This window comes from Lactuca sativa, chromosome 8 (genome assembly GCF_002870075.4).
Source record: "Lactuca sativa cultivar Salinas chromosome 8, Lsat_Salinas_v11, whole genome shotgun sequence".
Lineage (NCBI taxonomy): Eukaryota > Viridiplantae > Streptophyta > Magnoliopsida > Asterales > Asteraceae > Lactuca > Lactuca sativa.
In genome coordinates, this window is record NC_056630.2 from 81,312,798 (window position 1) to 81,334,802 (window position 22,005).

Sequence of the window (22,005 nt, forward strand, 5' to 3'; positions counted from 1 at the left end):
TAAAACGCCACCTGGGTCACTTCAAACGGCCATTTTGGAGTGTTTTCGCGTCTTAGATTGTTCAAATGTATCTAATTAGTTATTTAAATCTAATTAGATATATATTGTGTATTATTTAATATTACATAGGAACCTCGCTCGTATTCAAGCCTCTGTTTGACGTTTAGCATCCCATTCGACACTTTCCACATCCGGTGAGTTCATACCCCTACCCTTTTTCAATGGTTTTTCAATGTTTTCAGGGGGGGGGGGGGAATACAAGCAAGAGTACAAGAATATCTTGTACTTAGTCTTATGATTTTAGTTAAATGATTTCATACTTGTATATTTTTAAGGATTGAAAACCCTTTTGGTAAACTGTTTTTACTTGCAGGTTGTTTGTTTAAAACCGATTTTCAATTCTTAATATATATTGTCATATTGTATACTTCTCAGTTGATTGTTCTTAATTATATTGATAGAAAACATAAAAGATTGTAAAGTCTGTAATAAAATACCTTAGGTGCGAGTATAGAAATCAGACACCATAAAGAACACATAAAACTTCAGTATGTCATTGATAATACACCTAGGCTCGAGTGTAAAGGACATCAGTCATTTGATAACATAGAACATATGTAATGTCCTTAATAATGCACCTAGGATCGAGTGTAAAGGACAATAATCATTAGATAACACCTAGACTCGAGTGTAATGTCCTTAATAATGACACCTAGGCTCGAGTGTAAAGGATAGGTACGTTAGAACCTAGTTAGTCATAGATACCACTTCCCTAGGCGAGAAGTGATGAGTAGTCTTAAAGATTGGAGACACGTCCTTGGTAACACGTCCCTTGGCATGAGAGTGGAGGAATACCCCTGTAACCAGAATCTACTAATGTAGGAGAGCGTGGCTTGAGTGTATAGATCTATACGAGACTGACAATCCCGCACCTGGCTGCTAGATACAGCTGAACCGCAAGGTTCAAGGGTGACGAAAGTCATAAATAAGATACTGGCCCCGACGCGAGTCATATCTAGTCTGAGTATGGTTAAGGACTCGCAATCTAGATTATTAACGCTTTAGATTCATTTTCTAGCTTTATGTACGTAGTAAAGCTAATGTACGTTCAATGATGCACACACACACATTCAGGAAAACATGAGGTTTTCCTATGGATAATAATGAACATAATCAGAATCGATAACAGCTAGCATACATAGAATTGGTAATAGCACACACGCACATTCAAGAAAACATGGGGTTTTCCTATGGATAATAATGAACATAATTGGAATCAGTAATAGTTAGCTTATACGGAATCAGTAATAATTTACACTTTCACACATAGGAAAATATGGGATTTTTCCTGAGTAACAGTAGTTTTGTAACCATAAAAGTGTAATGAGTTAAATAACTATACTTTACAAAAATCATTTGAATAATCATGTTTTTATTGTACATCGTTTACTTTACTTTCGGATTTGGAAACTATCTTTACATAAGAAAATATGGGATTTTCTTGGTTAACCACTTTTTCAGGAAACTAAAGGAACTCGTTCTTTTCACAAAATAAACCGCTTATGAACTCACCAGCTTTATGCTGATTTTCAAACCGCTTGTATTCTCAGGTCCGTTTTAGACAGGTACCCGACGATCTCTTTTGGTGAAGACGGAATGCGTAGAAGATTCGTCTCTCTTTTGTTTAAACTATGTATCTATGAAACTTGTACTACTTTACTTTTCAACTGATGTAATGAAATCTATGTAATGTAATGTTTTGTGTTTTACTTCGCTTACTATGTACATTGGTTATGATTCACATGAAGTCACCTCCACCCCGAGACGTTTCCACCTTCGGTTTCGGGGTGTGACAGATATATATAGCTAAGATCACAAACATAGATGTTGTGTAACCATAAACCTCAGTGGTAAGGACCGAGAGTCTCAAGGGTTACATTTGTGAACCGAAAGTAGATGGAGAATTTAAGGAAGGTGGCTTTAGAACCGAAAGTACCTTCTGCTAGATAGACATGACAAAGCAGAAAAACTCTTAACTCATATGAGAAGAGTAAGGTAGCTCTAGACCGAGTAGATGTGTTAAGTGTGATTGGGAAGAAACAATAGGTATAGATCGAATCATTAAGGTCTGCTCAAAGTCGTAGAGGCTTAGGTCAACATACTACAACATGCTTCTAGGGACCCTGAGCTAGTTCAAATTTAAAGTAAAGATACCTGTCGTAGATCCACATTCCGTTGTACGAGTACTCTTGTCACCTATGAAAAATAAAGAAACATACCACACAAACCAAACAAACAAACAAACGAAACAAAAAATTTTTTTTTGAATAAAAATGGAAAGATAAAATATTTTTGGAATTTTCTGAAAAAGAATAAAAACAGAAAGATAAAATATTTTTGAATAGTTGGAATTTTCTGGAAAAGAATAAAAACAAGAGAGATAAAATATTTAAGTTTAAATCAAATGAAGGACATGAGAAAAGAATGTACAAGATATACAACCGAAACCTTATCTTAAAGGAATGAAGCGAAATAGACCAAGCGATCAGTTCATTTCGGTTCCTTAAAATTCTAGAGCCGAAATAGACCGAGCGGTCGGTTCATTTCGGTTCCTGAAAATTATGGAGTCGAGATAGACCGAGCGGTTGGTTCATTTCAATTCCCTAAAATTCCAGAGCCAAAATAGACCGAGCGGTCGGTTCATTTCGGTTCCCGAAAATTATGGAGCCGAAATAGACCGAGCGTTCGCTCCATTTCGCTTGTCTAAATTTTTATTGAGAGATTTGAGGATTCGGTACTGACTCTCCTTCCATCATGCCCAAGCCTTGTAAAATTTTGTTAAAGGTAGCTTCAGGTAAGGCTTTAGTGAAGATGTCCGCCAATTGATCACTAGATCGAACAAAGTGTACTTCTACGTTCCCATCTTCAACATGATCTTTAATAAAGTGGTATCTAAGTGCAATATGCTTAGTCTTTGAATGTTGCACCGGATTGTGACAAATCCTTATCGCACTTTCAGAGTCACAATAAAGAGGTATCTTCTTCATGCTTAGCCCATAGTCTCTTAGTTGACTTTGAATCCATATTACTTGAGAAGTGCAAGAGGCTGTAACAATATACTCAGCTTTGGCTGTAGATAATGACACGCAAGTTTTCTTCTTGGATTGCCAACTAACTAGTTTCCCGTCAAGAAATTGGCATCCACCTGTAGTACTCTTTCTGTCCAGTGCACATCCTCCTAGATCAGCATCAGAAAAGGCCTGAATGAAGAATCCAGATCTTGCAGGATACCAGAGACCAAGAGATGAGGTTCTCCTCAGATAAGGAAAAATGTTCTTTACTACCACCATGTGCGTTTCTCTTGGATTGGCTTGAAACCTGGCACAATAAGAAACAGAAAACATAATATCCGGTCTACTAGCTGTTAGATACATAAGGGACCCTATCATTTGACGATATAGTGTTATGTCCTCGGCAGGTTTTTCAAGAGATGGTGTTTGCCAAATGCCATAGGAACCTTCACTTTTGACTCACCCTTCATACTGAATTTTGTCAGTAAGTTCTTTGTATAGGCCTCCTGGTTGATAAATATACCTTGTGGTCCCTGTCTAATATTCAAACCAAGGAAAAAATTAATTGGACCCATTGCGCTCATTTCAAATTTAGTCTCCATCAACTTCCTGAATTCAGCTGTTAAGATAGGATTCGTGGAGCCGAAGATGATATCATCAACATAAATCTGAACAATCATCAGATGTTCGCCTTCCTTCTTACGAAAGAAGGTTGGGTCAACCGAACCTTGTTTAAATTTTAACATTTTCATGAAGCGAGTTAGTGTTTCATACTAGGCCCTCGGTGCCTGCTTTAATCCATACACTGCTTTATCTAGCACATAGCAATGATCAGGGAATTTCTCATTTACAAACCCAGGTGGTTGCTCAACGTAGACTGTTTCTTCTAATTCTCCATTCAAGAAAGCGCATTTGACATCCATTTGGAAAACTTCGAAGTTTTTATGAGCAGCATATGCCAAAAAGATTCTGACTGATTCTAACCGTGCTACTAGAGCGAAGGTTTCCTCATAATCTATTCCTTCCTCTTGACAATATCCTTTTACCACCAACCAAGCCTTGTTATGAATGACATTCCCCTCTTTATCTAACTTATTTCTAAACACCCATTTCAAGCCGACAACAGAAGCATCTTTCGGTGTAGGAATTAACCTCCATACTCGGTTGCGTTCGAACTCATGGAGCTCATCCTGCATTGCTTGAACCCAATCAGAATGATCAAGTGCAGCATTTACAGTTTTTGGCTCAATTTTTGAAATAAACGAATTAAACATACAAAATTCAACTTAGAGAATAATGCAGTTTGTTTCGCCTTTAGTTGAGAGCGAGTAAGAACACTTTCTGAAGAGTTACCAATAATTTGTTCTTTGGGATGGTCCTTAGTCCATTTCACTAATGGAGGATAGTTTGGGTCATAGTCAGGATTCAATTCGGTTTCCACTTCTACTTTAACTTCTGATAGATCACCCTCGCCTTCATCAGTTGTACTGTCATTCTCTTTCTCCCCCTCAACTGGCGAAGTGTGTCTTGAGGCAGCATCAGTGTCTGCATCCCCTGTAGAAGTAGGATTCTCCCCCTTGATTGTACTTCTACTCGTTGGTTTTGGATCAGTACTTTCCTTTTCATCTGGACCTTTATGCATTGGGGAGGGAATTGGATTCTCCCCCTCGACAAAGACTTCAGTTGTCTTTGAAGTTGTAGAACTCTCCCCCTTGAATGTTGAGCCTTTGTGTGGAGAGTCATTTGTGGTTTCTGCACCTGTAGCTTTAGGAGGTTCACTTTCCATCTCTTTGGCAGCTTCATCGATGACCTTTTTGAGGTTATCTATTTTGTTATCTGCTGCTTGCACTTCTGAATGAATCGCTTTCTCTGGGTCATCAAACAGCCGAATGTATTCCTTGAACATGTTGGATATCGGAACCGAAACTTGTCCAGATTCTGGGAATATGTCACCTAGGTCTTTTGCAGTTCTTTGAACCTTCTTCATATAATTGTCATCAAAGGTGACATAATAAGTCTCTTCAATCCTTATGGAGCATTTATTCTGTTGGGTTTTAAGCGTTCTAACACTCCTAAGTGTACATGCAACCCTAGATACCTTCGATCTATGTTTTCTCTCTATTATACATGCAAATATGAACATCCAAGGTATTATACTAATCTAGCATACAAAATAATGAATATAACAAGATAGAATACATACCTCTTCCATGTAGAAAGTCTTCATGAAGCTTGAGTGCCAAGTGCCTCAAGTGTGACACCTCAAATGGTTCACACAACACCAAATACACATGGAATAACTTGAGAGAAATCTACACTTCATGAAATCGGCTAGCCCTTCTTTTACACACACTAGTGGCCTATTTTTGTGAATAATATGATGCTTATATAGTGTGTTACAATTAGGGTTACACCATGTAAACCCTAATTGTCATGACTTTTCATTTCCATAACCCATGGGTTATGTAACCTCCATGGAGCATCCTTTGGGTTTAACCCAACTTGATTATCCGCGGAGCTTTGGCCCACTATATAAGTTATGGATGATTTGCACAATCAACCCATATATTTAATTAGTCTTCTTTTGACCACTTAATTAATCCTAGATTAATTCTTGATCAATACTAATTAAATAATCTTATTATTCTTATTATTAATATACTAGAACTTATAATATATTAATAACCATAAGTGTCTTATTTCTCTCATTTTAGTCTATCCAAGTGCATGATGCCATGCAACCCAAATGGACCATGTCGGGTCGGGTCAAGTCTTACCAATTATAGTTATGGACTTAGACATTAATCCAACAGTCTCCCACTTGGATAAGTCTAAAACTATTATTGCGTATGACTTCAGGAACCGAGTGGCAATCGTAGCTCTCAAAAGCTTCTGTCGAACTCTGACCTTGTAGATGAACTCTGACCTTTGTCAATGACTTGTTCATTAGATAAGGGATCATATATTCCTCCATTCTAGATATAATATGGACTGAGACGTGGATTATAATCATTCTCTCTGTCCATTTGTTGTTTCCCGATTTCCGATTTATGATGATTGACTAATTGAACAAATCAAATCAGTCCTGGCCCGGCCGAGCACTTCCATTTGTCATCATCAAATCATCGAGCGGCCCACAGATATCGCTTTTATCCCGAAGGTAAAAGGAATGGATAAACTTCGACTCATATGGCTTGTTCTACTACTTGTTGAATCATACACAAAGGCACGTTTTATAACATCGAGTTACCAATGTGTTATCGTGCAATCAATGTATACCCAACTCATAGTAGCAACTCATATCTCTAGGTTTGAAGAATATAAGATATTATCGTCTCATGATCACTCGTGATAAAATCCATGAAGTGATTCCAATGAGCACGGGTTGAATCCAATACTCAGAACTTATGAGTACTCATGAGTGTTGTAGCCCTTTGTCCAACATCTTAGACCTCTACCAGCCAACCCATGACAGTCTTAATTCATATCTACTTCCAACATATGACCGACTGTGGATGGTTTGAATAACTTAGTCAATCAGAACAATGACCTAGTTATTCTGGAAGTCAAAACATGCAAAGTGAAACACAATAATAATCGAATCCAATATGGTCTCAGAACTTATGAATATAAATAAAACACCTTTTATTTATCACCATATGATTACACATTATTCATTGTATACTGTTCGGCTATCAACTTTATTCTTGAATTTAAAACAATAGTTGTCACATGCTCCAAGCATGTACTCTATGTTTTCTAAACACTAGTCAAGCCATACACCAAGTATGCATACTATGTTTGTCTATGATCTTTACTTTGTGAATTAGATCAATTGAACATAACTCCAATGATCCTCTTTCACAGTCCCAAATCCTTACTGCAAATGTAAGAATTCCGAATTCATGCCATTTACTGAAATCTGTTAGATTCTAAACTTATATGCATTGATCCTCTTGTAATGATTATGCACAAAATCACAAAGACTTGGCAACAATCATTACAGAGTATTCCAAAGGAGATCAACTCCATGGAAACATCCTTCCAGCATTAAGTTTCCTAATCTTACACAGATTGAATAATTTCTAACTTTGAAACATTTCCATATTCCATTTTGACTATCACTTCTGAACAAGAGTTGTCTCCTTACAGATTATGTCAATATGGTCCTTCCAGAATTATCACTATACTTCCAATTGTCCTTGAGCAACCAATCTTTGGTAAACCTTAGATTGTCCTCGATAATTGTTTAATCCTTTTAGTCACATCCAATTCTAGACCTTTTCCCTTCTTAATGCCCCAGGCATTTGGAAAATTTTAGAAAGGATGAATATAGCACATGTAATCGATCCTATATCCGAAGCATATAGGACACGATTCATGATGTCTCACATAAAGACTAAACCAGTCTTTTGCTATAACATTTCCATTTCTATTTGCCAAGTTCTCATAATTCAGATTATGAAAAGGGATGCCGTAATCATAATCGAATTTTAGAATGCAAATAATGGACCCATATACAGAATTTCCTTATGTTGAGCCATTCCAACATGACATTCATATATATATATATATATATATATATATATATATATATATATATATATATATATATGCTTGACTAAATGATTAAAACCTCACGATCTAAGCTTATAGATTTGAGATGAAGTATAATTTCCTCTCCCTTAATTATAGCAAAACAACTCTTCCCCAATTGAAACTTTTGTTTTCTATAATTAACATTGCTAACTTGCAACCTTTATCATAATTATCATGCTCCCACTAACATGATGATTATTAGCATAAAACTTATGCTCCCACTAGCTTTGACATGTACTCAGAAATCAGCTGACTTTCTTACCAAAGTTCAGATTTCTGATACTAGATTGTTTTGATAAAACTTTATCAAAATCATACACCTTCCCTTAGATAGCACACTTGTGTGTCTAAACAATTATGAAGAGGGATGCCGTAATCATAATGGTTAGACCTTTTGCCACTTCTCACAAGTCCATGTTAGTGTGCCGGTAAACCATACACGCTCCACTAACGACTTTGAGAATGCAAATATTACAATTGCTATCTAGTTAAAATCTACTGGGTGGAAGTGTTTCCTCACCATCATTTTCATGAATCGGAGAGAAACCTTATGACCCTTAGATTTAATGGTGTATGTGTTCTTATCCATGTGAATTGTCAAAACCATAGTCACATGCCAAGGATAATGACAAATCCAAACTCATATGGACTGAACTCAATCTTAATTTCTTGCCACCTGGCAGCTCAAGGGTCTGCCATTCCTTCCAAGTTGTTGTGCAACAAATTGAGAACTCTAAGAACTCATATGCAAAGCCAACTTTAACTGGAATGGGCACATAATATGTCAACACGATAGGTTATAAACCTCAAGTTGTTTGCTAGTGAAGAACTTCAGGTTTTATTCTGTATTATTTCTTGAGACTTTCAAGACCTTTAAGACTCCCACTGTCCTCTTGACATATAAGACTTTCTCTTCAGATACTCAAGAGATAGTGTGGATTCTAATCAAGACAAACACTTCACACAATTGGCCTAAGTTGGTCTTTGTTTTATCCAAAACATCACAACTTACCAATTTCAAATGTACAAGAGTAGAAAACTTTTACTCTTACGTTTGACAAGTGTTTTTAAACCTTCTTTAAGACATGTCACTCAAATTACAATCTTGGAGTATGACTCTAAGACTTGTATTGGAACGAAGTATGACTCATCTTATTGATTTAACCATTTCAGCAATTCAAGATTCATCTTCTTAGTCATAAGAATGCACTGAGATTTCCTTAGAGAACTAATTGTGCTATGGTTTCTTAATCATTAAGATGATCACAAAACTGATACTAAAGTACTCTCCCATCTTTTCAGATTTGAGAAACTTTTATCCTTCTGCCTAATTTGATTCTTCTTATTCGCTCTGTCATACATTGGAACCTTTTCCAATGTCTCAGAGTTACACTTAAGCTTGTAAGTATAACCATAATTACTGAGCTTTAGTAAATTTTGACGAATAGTCTTATCTATCTTTTGTGGTGGACTTAGCCAGTGCACAAGAATGTGTACTCGATCCCTTAGTCCTTTACATGACTCACACATCCATGTGAACAAGTAATTAGTCTTAATTTTCCAATACTTGAAAGTTCTCATTCATCATGCTATACAACTTGCATGATTCCAAGTCCCGATCCAATTGAAACTTGGGTGTTGAGAATCTTTCCTTATTTGGTAAGTTTAGACATTACCACAAATGAAAGAATCAATTTCATATTTCCACTCTTGCTATTAATGGAATCATATAAGCAACAATTTTTCCTCAAATGCCATTGTAAGGATATTTTAAAATAAATAAAATCATCATTTTTCCTTTTTAATTTTAAAACTTTACGGAATAACTATCCTTACAATCCATATGAAAACTTGTTGTTATCTATTCCTAAGCAATAGCTCAAATCTCCTAAGAAGTAGCTCAAGAATCCGATCTTCAAACTATGTGATAGAAATCCATCTACGCGATCAGATTCAACATATTCTTTCTTTAAGTTTCTTTACTTTTCTATGATTCTTAAAACATCAACATGTGACCCAGTCACATCATGTATCAAGAATCTCAGAATAGAAACTTAGCAGATAGTGGACTTTACCTAAAGTAGAGTAAAACTTATTGACTTTAACACCCATAGGTAAATTGGCAGCTTCGCAACCAATGCCCCTCCCTTTGGAAATATAAACATATGGACCCTTTTGTAATGGTACACGGGACTATCACAAGCTTAGCTTTTCTCTTTACCATTTGGTCAACTCAGTTGACTATGGCCGATCCCTTTCCATTGGGAAGAGAGAGCTTTACTGGATATCCAATGTCATCATTGTCAATGTCCATAAAGTTTTAGGAAGTTAATCTTAACAAATAGATAAGATCATTAAGGGTCTTGTCATAGTCTGGTTCATAGGAGTTCCAAAGGAGCTCACTATGTGACTTAGAAAGTGATTGAACAACCAACTTCCTCAAGACTTTGACACCCGACTCTCCCGGCTTGTCAATATGTGACTACATCTCCAAGATGTGATCACACCTAGACCTTGCCTTGCCAATAGGGCTTGAGTGACCTTAAACTTTTCAAGAACTTGTGGGTTAGGGAGAATAATTGGAGGAGGTGAAAGAAGTATGATTTCCATGGGACATCATCTTCATTTAGGAAAGCTTGTTTCAAGAGATTTGGGAAGATCATAAATGTCTAAACCAGACATCTTTTGGGAGATATTCAAGATAGTTGATCTAAAGTCCTTAATATCACACCCAATATGAAATATTAAGGCTAGGACCCAACACAATACTTTTATAACTTGGAAGAGGTATGCCGTAATCCAAGCTATAAAATATTTGAAGGTAGGTGAATGACAATTCACCAGTTTCCACCAAGATAAACGAAATGTATTATTAGGTTTTAATTGGTTTTGAAACTCCTAGATCTTTTGAGATTCATTGAACTGTTCAATGGCATGTTTCAATCTCGAGTGTGCCCTTCAAGTTTTGTGACTAGGATGCCGAGGATCACAAAACAAGGTGTGAAGTAATCATGCAAATTACTTGGTACCCTTAAGTGTTTACCCCTCAATCGATGTGCCGGTTAACCACACACGCTCCATCGATACTATGATAAACATTAAGTTACCCTTTGCCTACCTTGTTAAATACGAGTTAGTGTGTCGGTTAACCACACACGCTCCACTAACCGACTTAAACAAAGTGCAAAGTGTAATTTCAAGGATTAGCACCTTATTCACATTTTCCTAAGTAACTAAGATTGGGTATTATTAAGAGTTTAGTTACTTAGTATTTATCATTAATAATTTTAATGAAAGGAGAATTACAGTCCTGTCAAACCCGTTCGGCTAACGACCCTCCACCGGTCAAGGAAGCGGTGGGTGAGAGTGGACACCCATTAAACTGCCATTTTATAGGCAGTAACCTCATACCCCCCCTTATAGACCGGCTTCGTGAATGAGGCCTACTAACGGTAAGACTGACTTGCTCTTATACATACATATATATATATATATATATATATATATATATATATATATATATATATATATATATATATATATATATATATATATTATTAACTTATAATATTATAAAATATAAGGGTTGAATTTTAACTTTTAAAATTCTAAGGGCTAACTTGGAATTAAGGTATTCATAAGAGAAAACTTTACAAATTCCAAAACTTGAGGGCAAGTTTTGAAACTATTCAAAACTAATTAATTCCTTAACTTATGTGTTTAAAGTAGTTTTAATCCAAAAACTCTTCAAGTTCCATAACTTAAGGACAAGTTATGGAAGACTTTAAACTAATAAAAGAATGTAACTTATCTTTATTTTATAACTTATGGAATTAATTAAGGTTACATATTTTTTTATTTATTATTTAATGAAGAGACTCTTGAACCTCCATAACTTGAGGACAAATTATGGAGTCATAAAATCATTTAATTAGAACTAGACTCTTCATTTTTGTAACCTTTGCCAACTATTATGAGTTTTATGATTCTTAAATGTGACTTTTCATATAACTTGAGGACAAGTTACAAAAACACATTTTAGAATCAACTCTTAGATTAATTTGGATTGAAAACAACAATTTCACATAACTTTCTATTAATCTAAGTAACTCATAAGAACAAGATAAATCAAATAAAACTTTTTCATGTAATTAGTCTAAACTTTAAACTAATACAAAAAATGAATCTATTGACAATTATCTTTGAAATTGGATAAGCATGAACCTTACCACATCAAAAAGAATTTTATAAGTCCAAAAACATCTTAGGGTAATGTTCCTAGTCCAATTCCAGCCAAAAAAAGTCGAATATATGTTGTCTGGGGGTCCAACTCGTCGAGTGCACGAACCAACTCGGCGAGTTGGATGCATTTTGCCTTGGACTCGGCGAGTCCATTCATGGACTCGGCGAGTCTGCTGTGCAGACAGCATCAAAACTCGATTTTTCAGCTACTTTTGCAAGTATAACAAGAAAACAAGCCTAGTCTCTGATACCACTGTTGGGTTTTGAGCATTCTAACACTCCTAAGTGTACATGCAACCCTAAATACCTTGGATCTATGTTTTCTCTATTAAACATGCAAATATGAACATCCAAGGTATTATCCTAATCTAGCATACAAAATAATGAATATAACAAGATAGAATACATACCTCTTCCATGTAGAAAGTCTTCATGAAGCTTGAGTGCCAAGTGCCTCAAGTGTGACACCTCAAATGGTTCACACAACACCAAACACACATGGAATAACTTGAGAGAAATCTACACTTCATGAAATCGGCTAGCCCTTCTTTTACACACACACTAGGGGGCCGATTTTTGTGAATAATATGATGCTTATATAGTGTGTTACAATTAGGGTTACACCATGTTTTAACCCAACTTGATTATCCATTGAGCTTTGGCCCACTATATAAGTTATGGATGATTTGCACAATCAACCCATATATTTAATTAGTCTTCTTTTGACCACTTAATTAATCCTAGATTAATTCTTGATCAATACTAATTAAATAATCTTATTATTCTTATTATTAATATACTAGAACTTATAATATATTAATAACCATAAGTGTCTTATTTCTCTCATTTTAGTCTATCCAAGTGCATGATGCCATGCAACCCAAATGGACCATGTCGGGTCGGGTCAAGTCTTACTAATTATAGTTATGGACTTAGACATTAATCCAACATATTCAACACTCTGTATGCTTTTGATGACAGAGAATAACCTAGAAATATTCCTTCATCGGCTTTGACATCAAACTTATTTCGGTTCCCTTTCGAGTTGAAAATGAAACACCTTGAACCAAAAATGTGGAAGAATTTGACGTTAGGCTTCCTATTATTCAAGATCTCATATGGAGTGATTGAGAATCTTTTGTTAAGCAATGACCAATTCTGAGTGTAGCAAGCAGTGGCAATTGCATCAGCCTAGAAGTATAATGGTAGTGAAGCGAAAGTAAGCATTGTTCTGGCAGCTTCACAAAGAGAACGGTTTCGTCTTTCAACAATCCCATTCTGTTGTGGTGTATAGGGGGCGGAAAAGTTATGAGTTACCCCCTTATCAGCCTGAAAGTCCTCAAAATCTTTGTTTTTGAATTCCAAACCATTGTCACTTCTGATGTTTCTGACCGTCTTCCTCAGCTGTACTTCCACTTGTTTAATAAATGAATTCAACTTGGGGTTTGCATCTAATTTCTGTTTAAGAAAGAAAACCCAGGTGAAACAAGAAAAATCATCCACAATTACAAGAATGTACTTACTACCATTGATACTTTCTATAGCTGAAGGCCCACACAAGTCAATATGCAATAGTTCAAGTGCTTCATCTCTCTTTGTATTTAAGCGTGTAGGGTGACTCTTTATGCTTTGTTTTCCCATCTCACATGCAGCACATAGATGCTCCTTATCGAACTTGAGAAGAGGAAGACCTCGAACATGGTCACCAAGCACCAATTTGTTGATGCCTTTGAAGTTCAGATGCGATAGGCGTCAATGCCATAACCAGCTTTCATCGGTATTTGCTTTTAACAACAGACAAATAGCTGGTGTACCTCGAATTGGGTTTAGATTCATAAGGTACATTTATCCCTTACATTCAGATTTCAGCAAAACCTTTTGGATTGTTTTTCAATTATCTCAGACCCCTCATCATCAAATGATACCTTCAAACCTGTGCCCACAACTAATTGTGACACGCTGATGAGGTTATGTTGTAATCCTTCTACATACGCTACTTTCCTAATTGAGAAATCTCCGTTGGTTATCATGCCATACCCCTTGATTGTTCCATAGGAACTGTTTCCATACTTTACACATCCACCATCTTTCAAGGACCGAAACTCCCTTAATTCTTCCTTCCTTCTTGTCATGTGACGCGAGCAGCCACTATCTATATACCATTAATCGTCAAACTGCTCGTCACTGATTACCTGCAAATTTAAGTAGATTTAGGAACCCAAAGTTTCTTGGGTCCTGGTGAGTTTTTCACAGAAAAGGAATTACAGAAGAGATATCAACCAAATATGTTCGTTTAATGAGAGTGGTTTGATCTTTTCTTTTAATTGTGTATACCTTAATTTTGGTTTTATCTTGTTTAAATTTGAATTCGTTGGTTAGTTTGTTTGATGGCGTGTGGCTCCTAGGATTAGTTGATGATTGCTTATAATTGCTCCTAGTATCAGCAGTTAGCTTTTCTTTTCCTTTGAAAGTTGCTTTGCTTTGAGGTTTGTTGTAGCCGAAACTAGATTGAGGACCGAAACTGGGTTTAAAACTGTTAGGGGGACCGAAACTCGACTTAGGACCGAAACTAGATTGAGGACCGAAAGTGGATTTTCGGTTCTCAGACTTGGAATAGTAAGAACTTGGGCTGAATTTATCTTTTACTTTTTCTTTTCCTTTGTCCTCTGAGATCTTCTTTGGAGGAACATAGTTGGAATTTTGTGAATTCCAGTAACTCTTTCGCTTATTCAAATTCTTGGCATATCTTTGATTTCTTAAGCGTTTTTGCTCAGCTAGTTCCTTCTGCGACTTGTGCATATTGAAGCTTGCCTTTTGCTTCTCTCTTTGGGTTTCGGTTGTTTTGACTGGAGCTTTTGGTTCTTCTCTCTGCTCTATAGGAATGTCCTTGGTTCCACTCGTGCTTGGTTTGTCAGAACTCGAGGGTTTATTTAAGGGTTCAGCTACATATCTTCCTTTAACTCTCCAGGAGGTCTGCTCAGATAAGCCTACAGTTTCGTCTACATTATCTATGGGAGCAGACCAGAAGAAATCCTCGCATCCTTCTGCATTGTCTTTTTCTACCAAGACTCTTAGTTCTTCTGTTTGTCTATGAGTAACTCCTTCAATTGCATATACTTGATTTGACACGGTTTGAACGTTGTGATAAACCACAGCTTTTTCTTTGAGCTTTTTTTCCTTATTCTTTGCTAGACGAGCAAATTTAACCGAATCTTCTGAGATTAATGGTTTCTCATTCATAGTTTCGCTCTTTGTAAACTCAGAGTAATCAACTACATCTTCTACAGAAATCTCACTCATCTCATCAAATTCAGATGCGTTATCTAAGTCTATTTTACTTTCAGAAATCAGTTTGGCATTGGATTGATCAAATGAGTGAATAGTGTCCAATTTGATTTTCAATTTATCATTTTCATCTAAAATGTCTTTTAACATACATTTGTGTTCTTTTGAATCTATGAAGGTTTCTATTTTGTCCAGACCAATTTTGTATGACATTGACGTCTCTTCTGATGACACTACTGATTCGCATTCTGCTATTAACTCATCTTCCTTGAATTCAAGAAATGGCAAAATCATCTTATGAATTTTCTTACCTATCTCACAGCTTAAATGCAATTGAGCTATATTAGTGTATAAACGCTTAGCAATTAAACAAAAAATATTTCTCTGTTTCAAAATTTTCAAATTGTCTTTTTGTAAATAAAAACTTTCGTCCCAAGCTTTAACTAATTTCGCCTCCTTCAACTCGATCCACATCCTTCTCTCCTTACTCTTTGAAGACACCCTGCTGAGTTGGTCAGTTAGGTTAGAATTCGCTAAGCGAGTTTGCATGAGACTACCACTTAAGTTAGAGAATATAAATTTTAATTCGTTTAATTCTTCTTCATAATTTGTTAATGGAATTTTAAGTGATTCGAGGATGGTTTGTACCTTGTTGATCAACTGATCGCAGTCGTTGATCTGCTCACTGACAGGCTTTGCCACGAAGCATTTGTCTTCATTCAGGTTCGGTTCTTCATCTGCACTTTCGGTTGATGATCCAGTGGTGACTATCAAGCACTTTCCGGCCGAACCTGCTACCTTTGCCACATAAGCCCTTCCATGAGTGGGCTTTCTTACTTCTTCATCCTCTGAGTCAGTTGACCACACTTCCACGCCACCGAACTCATCTTCATCAGCTTTTTCCTGCACAATTAAAGCATTCATTGTACCTTTTGCACCGTTAGTTGTCTTCTTGTTCTTGATCTCTTCCAGCTTTTGCATGTAGTATGCCTCATCATCTTCCCCGTCTCTCTTCTCAGCCAATTTCCTTAACATACAATCATTGGCAAAGTGGTTCTTTCCATGGCAGTAGTTGCAGTCGTATCCAGAGTCTCCTGCAAGTTTGCTCTCATTCTTGTCTTCAGTCTTTTAAGAGGTGATCTTCGCTTCATCCTTCACCTTCTCGGAACTATAACTTCCTTGCCAGTTTCGGTTCTTGTTGACAGGAAATTTTCTTCTAGCAAACTTCTTTGGATTGGTGACCATCATAGCATATTCTTCGCTCGTAAGTTCGTATTCAGACATATCCGACTCTTCTTCTTCTTCTGCAACACCCTTTCCTTTTGATATAAGAGCCAGTGATTCCATACCAGAGACCACTTTCGCTTCTTTGGTTACTTCACTTTCATGGGACTTAAGGATTCCCACAAGTTTTGCAAGTGAGTAAGATTTGAACTGCTCATGCGCTTTTACGATAGAGACCACAACCATCCATTCGGTTCTTAGTCCGTTCATGAAAGTCACCATTTGCTCAATTAACTTTCTTTCTATTCCATGCTTGACCATTCTGCTGAGAAGATGATTGAACCGATCGAACGTATGTACGAGTTTCTCCTCTGGTTTCTGTACGAAAGCTCCAAATTCTGATAGCAACAAGGTTTGAGTTGAGTGTTCCAAATCTTCATCGGTTGAATAGAGTTCTTTCAATCTGTCCCAGATTTGTTTAGCGGTCATGCATGAACCAACTAACCGAAAGGTGTCAGATTGCAAGGCGAATCTTATCATTCGCATGGCTTTCACATTACATAGCAACTTGTCTTTCTCATCCTGTGGCATCTTCTGTTCATCTGCCACCAGCTTGTTGTACTCCTGTTGAGTCTTGATAGTCGTGTTCGTTCCCGAATGAACAAACGGTCCGAGAGTGATGGCTTCCCAGATGAGATAGCCATGATCTTCGGAACCGATCACGTAGTCTTCAAAGTGAAGCGCCCATACTTCATAGTCTTGAGTATAGAGTATGGGTATCCTAGTCGTAGATCCAATATTGTTTGAGATGTTAATGGGATTTGTTTGCAAATCATTGTGAGACATGTTGAGTTTTTAGAATCAGACTTTTAAACTTGAGATTAAGGTTTTATCTAAAACAAAGTTGCATTCGAAACAAAGAAGTCGACTTGTTATTTATACGATAAAAGCGGAAACCCTAAGGAATTCTGAATACATAAGGAATATGTATTGATCACACAGACTCCTGCTTTGATACCAATTGTTAGAACAAAGTTCTATCAGGATCGATTGATTCTAAGTACGCAAACAAGAAAGCACGTAAAGTGAACAAGAATACGACTTGAATACGTTGAATGATTAATGCTTCAACACCTCAGAAGAGTTCGATAAAGAACTTCGACTATAGAGGTGTTTAGGGTTACAAAACTCAAGTGTAATTAATAAGACGTGTGTTTTTAAGATAATGCATACATGCATGCATATATATAGTCTAACCCTAAGAGATAATCACGGATGGACATGCATGCATGCATATTTATAAAAGTCGGTTCCAAACCGATAGTTCAATTCAAACCAGTTTCAATTTTCTTCATCCTCTTCTCATAAAAATATTAAATATTACTTTCTATATAAATTGAGAAAGAAAAAAAAAAAGAAAAAGAAAATAAGTTTTTATATTAAATTGAGAAAAAAAAAGTCATACCACGGGATTAAACCCCCCATTCAATCAACCCACTCCACAACGACACATACTCATTAAACTCTCCATTGAATGCCCATTGGAGATGGTCTTGTGTGGAGTCATTGTCCAACCTCGGGACAAGGTGCACAAACATCAAACATCGGTCTTAATTGGTTCTAGTTAAAAAAAAAAAAATTCTATAAGATTCGGTGTTGGTTTAGTTTTTTTTGCGTTTTTTAAAGTGTAATTTTGTTAAAAAATCAAAATTTTCCGTTTTATAACCGGATCGGTTCGATTTAAAAAAAAACGATTCTTCATTTTTTTTATAAAAGTCGGTTCCAAACCGATAGTTCAATTCAAAGCTGTTCCAATTACCTCTTCTAAAAAAACAAGAGCCAATTCCATCCAATTTTGGCCTGTACCGCAACCAAACCATACCTATTTTGCTTTTAGCCATAATTAAGAAATGGTTTGAGTAGGGGTTTTTTTTCCAAGATTTTGGTCATCTTCGTAGCTAAATATGTTTTCCCGATAACATAAATCACGATTCTCTTGATATTAGCTAGATAGATAGCTACAAACAATAAGTAATAACAAACGGCTTTTAGTAATAACAAACGGCTTTTAGTTTGAGTTTTCTTTATTCTTTTTTTTTTTTTTTTGCTTAAAGTCGAGCCGAGCTTTTTCTATATTTACAGACGTGGATGTTTATAAATGATATCATTGCATGGTTATCTTTTATTTGAGGATGTGTTCTGATTTTTTACACATCCTTTACCCACCACTAATTAATTCGACATCAACGAATTTAGTTGGCTTTAAAGCGAAACAGAAAGAGCCTAGCTTCCTAATTTTAGTAACGCAGTTTGACCCTACATTTTCTCTTGGCATATATTCATCTCTCAAGACATATTTTATGGTAGTCCGTATACTCATCGCATATAAATGAATATTCAATTTGACCGATCAACATTTTACAAGATGCCATGAAGGCGAATCACTGTGGTTCGGTTTCCCCAGTGGTTCCCTTATGCAACTCTATGCCTTTCTTCTTCTTGGCTTTTGTCCTCATTGTCCCGACCGTTGTAGCGGGGACAATGAAGAAAAATATAGGTATTGGACATTTAGACAGCTTCATTAAAGAGCAGGTTCAAAACGCAACCAAGACCGCCATAAATGCATATAATCCTGACCCTGAATCGGTGGTCCACAATTTCAACAAACTAGTCCACGAGTGAGTAGTCATGGTGTCTAACAATCGAGATCCTTGTATAGTTTTAACTCATGTGTTGAATCTTGAATGTGTAGGTCTTTAAAAGGAACAAATTCTACAAGAAGGAACCTAAAGGGCAAGAAATGTATGGCTACAAACCCGATAGACAGATGTTGGAGGTGCAATAAGAATTGGGCGAACAACCGGCAGGATTTAGCAAAATGTGTGCGTGGATTTGGAGAGCATACCACAGGTGGCATGGGTGGCCGCTACTATGTGGTGACGGATTCCTCTGATCATGATGTTTTGACTCCAAAGAAAGGAACCCTTCGGTATGGAGTCATCCAAGATAAACCGCTTTGGATTATCTTTGAAAGACCTATGGTTATTACCCTTAAAGAAGAACTTATGATAAACCATGACAAGACAATCGATGGTAGAGGGGTTATTGTCCACATTGCTTATGGCGCGGGGCTCACCATTCAATTTGTTCATAATGTCATCATTCATGGGATCCGAATCCACCATATTGTGTCTAAGAATGGTGGGTATATTAGGGATTCCTTAGCTCACTTCGGATTAAGAACGGTTAGTGATGGCGATGGTATCTCCATTTTTGGTGCTAGCAAAGTGTGGATCGATCATGTCTCACTCGATCACTGCGCCGACGGTCTAATTGACGCCATCATGGCTAGCACCGCTTTAACCATCTCCAACTGCAAATTCAACTATCACAACGACGTAACATACTTTCTCTTCTTTTTAATTTAATGGACTTAATGGGGACAACACTTAATCCGATAAGCGATATATGAGTGATTTTACTTTAATTCATGCATAAATAACAAAATAATAGAGAAAGTGATGGACATGAAGCTTTCTCCATTAAGTTCCAAACTCTTACAAATTTTCCATGTGATTTCCTATATGTGTTGTTATTTTATTGAATATTTTTTAAAACATCATGATCTCGACAACACTTAAGGAGAAAGAAAAAAAAGAACAAGGCTTGTGGCATGTACTCATGTATATATAATGTATCATACAAAACATATATAGGTGATGTTGTTGGGGGCGGACGATAATTTTACTGGAGACGAGATTATGCAAGTCACAGTCGCATTCAACAGATTTGGTAAAGGATTGGTTCAAAGGATGCCTAGATGTCGTTGGGGATTCTTTCACGTTGTAAACAACGATTACAACAAATGGGAAATGTACGCTATAGGTGGAAGCATGAACCCTACTATTGTTAGTCAAGGCAACAGATTTAGGGCATCCGATAATGTCCATGCAAAGGAGGTACTATACATTTCCTTGTATATATTTTTGTTTTTATTATAGTTTTTCACCTTTTTCTAGTAATTAATCTGATTTTCATTATTTTTCAGGTTACACATCGGGATCACTTTCCTCAAAAAGTGTGGAAACATTGGAAGTGGCGAACAGTGAATGACCTTTTCCTTAACGGAGCCTTTTTTGTACCATCAGGCGACCATTCAGAAGTAGCACATAAACTGAAAAACTTTATGGTTCAAGCAAAGGATGGGTCATGTGTGGGTAGGCTCACCCGTTATGCAGGGATGCTCAAGTGTACGGCCGGTAGACCATGCTAACACAGACAAATAGACGTTTGGTAAGAATTCATAGTTTCATACATCTACAAATAGCTTATGTTTTCTTCCCAAAAAAATGTAAATTATTCTTTCCAAAGTTTTATTGTTTAAATTCTTATTTGTAGTTTTGGAGGATCAAAATGTTACAATATTGAATAGAAATGTAAATTCTATAGATCCATGCTTTCTTTTTGTGTGTCATTTGATATTGATATTTTATTTTGGGCAAGTCTTGGTGACCTTAATTAGGCTGGCTAAAGCGTAAACGTACTTCTGTGATAACAATTAGATATCTCTAAACTAATAAATAACAATCTTTTTTCCATATGTCATCTTCTCTTTGATTTGGACACATGACATTTTTCTTAGCATTTTAGAATAATTCTATTTCCAAATGTCGTTTTCTTATTTTTTTTTCATTTTTGTTTTATTGCCAGATCATTAAAGTATTTAGGCCACATCAATATAGACATTAATTCCAATCAATATTGATAACACTTTCCATTCTTCACATTTTATTTGATATATATACTTCTTATCAATACCATATGATCGATGTTTTCGTAATTGTTAGTTCTTTCTCCACTTCAACTCATCATGTTTCTACCAACTACAAAATCATGTATTAATCAGCTCATCTTTATGCGATGATTTAGAAATTCAATGTGTTTATGTTACTGTTGTTGTTATTTTTACTAGGTACAAACAAAATGTGTTTGTGATACTTAAAATGGCGACGTACTTGATTTGGTGTGAGATATGTGTTTCTTAGAAATGTTAGACTATTATATCCCTAATTTACTTTTGTCTCGATTTTAATGGTTATTAGATTCTATTCTTTAGTTCATGAACAATATTTTTGTATTTTGATCCTTTTCTTTTTTCACCAACATTGATCGGGTTTTATTTTCGTGATGTTTGATTTATTTTTATAGTTTGTGCAACACCAAGTTAGATGATGATTAGATTTTAGAATTTAGATATGTGGACTAATAGTTTAATATATAATGGTTTATATATAAAACATGATGGAAAAGACTCTATTGACCCATGGACTCATACTTTACATGAGTGTGATCTTTGTGTTAAGATCCCATGGAGGAGTTGCTAACTTTAGCATGAGTGATGAATTTCATTTTTTCGTCACATCTGTCGCAATTGCACAATGTATTTCCTAAACTGTTAATTTTGTTGGAATAAGTAAGGAAGACGAAAGGAAGGCCTTTTAGTAGCATATTGTTTTGAGGTGATTGGTATTCATCAAATGTGTCTTATGGGGATAATTCACTCCATTAACCTCATCATAATCAT

At 36.1% G+C, this 22,005-nt stretch overlaps 1 protein-coding gene across 3 annotated transcripts; it reads left to right on the top strand.

Moving 5' to 3' along the window:
* The first annotated feature begins 18,536 nt into the window (after positions 1-18,536).
* Positions 18,537-21,566, top strand: LOC111896046 (pectate lyase). Of its 3 annotated transcripts, XM_052767070.1 has the most exons (5): positions 18,537-19,099; positions 19,174-19,819; positions 20,138-20,380; positions 20,470-20,714; positions 21,394-21,566. In XM_052767070.1, the coding sequence occupies exons 1-4, from the start codon at positions 18,852-18,854 to the stop codon at positions 20,692-20,694; spliced, it is 1,362 nt and encodes a 453-aa protein (XP_052623030.1). In that variant the 5' UTR covers positions 18,537-18,851; the 3' UTR covers positions 20,695-20,714; positions 21,394-21,566. The 3 variants fall into 3 exon arrangements, with proteins under 3 accessions (XP_052623030.1, XP_023747838.3, XP_052623031.1); XM_023892070.3 differs by lacking the exon at positions 21,394-21,566 and having other exon boundaries at positions 20,470-20,882; XM_052767071.1 differs by lacking the exon at positions 21,394-21,566 and having other exon boundaries at positions 18,537-18,978; positions 20,470-20,882.
* The last annotated feature ends 439 nt before the right edge of the window (positions 21,567-22,005 follow it).

Coding starts and splice junctions, on each gene's coding strand:
- LOC111896046 (XM_052767070.1), top strand. CDS start 18,852: ATGAAGGCGAATCACTGTGGTTCGGTTTCCCCAGTGGTTCCCTTATGC. Junction 19,820..20,137: donor AATTCAACTATCACAACGAC/GTAACATACTTT, acceptor AAACATATATAG/GTGATGTTGTTGGGGGCGGA. Junction 20,381..20,469: donor ATAATGTCCATGCAAAGGAG/GTACTATACATT, acceptor ATTATTTTTCAG/GTTACACATCGGGATCACTT.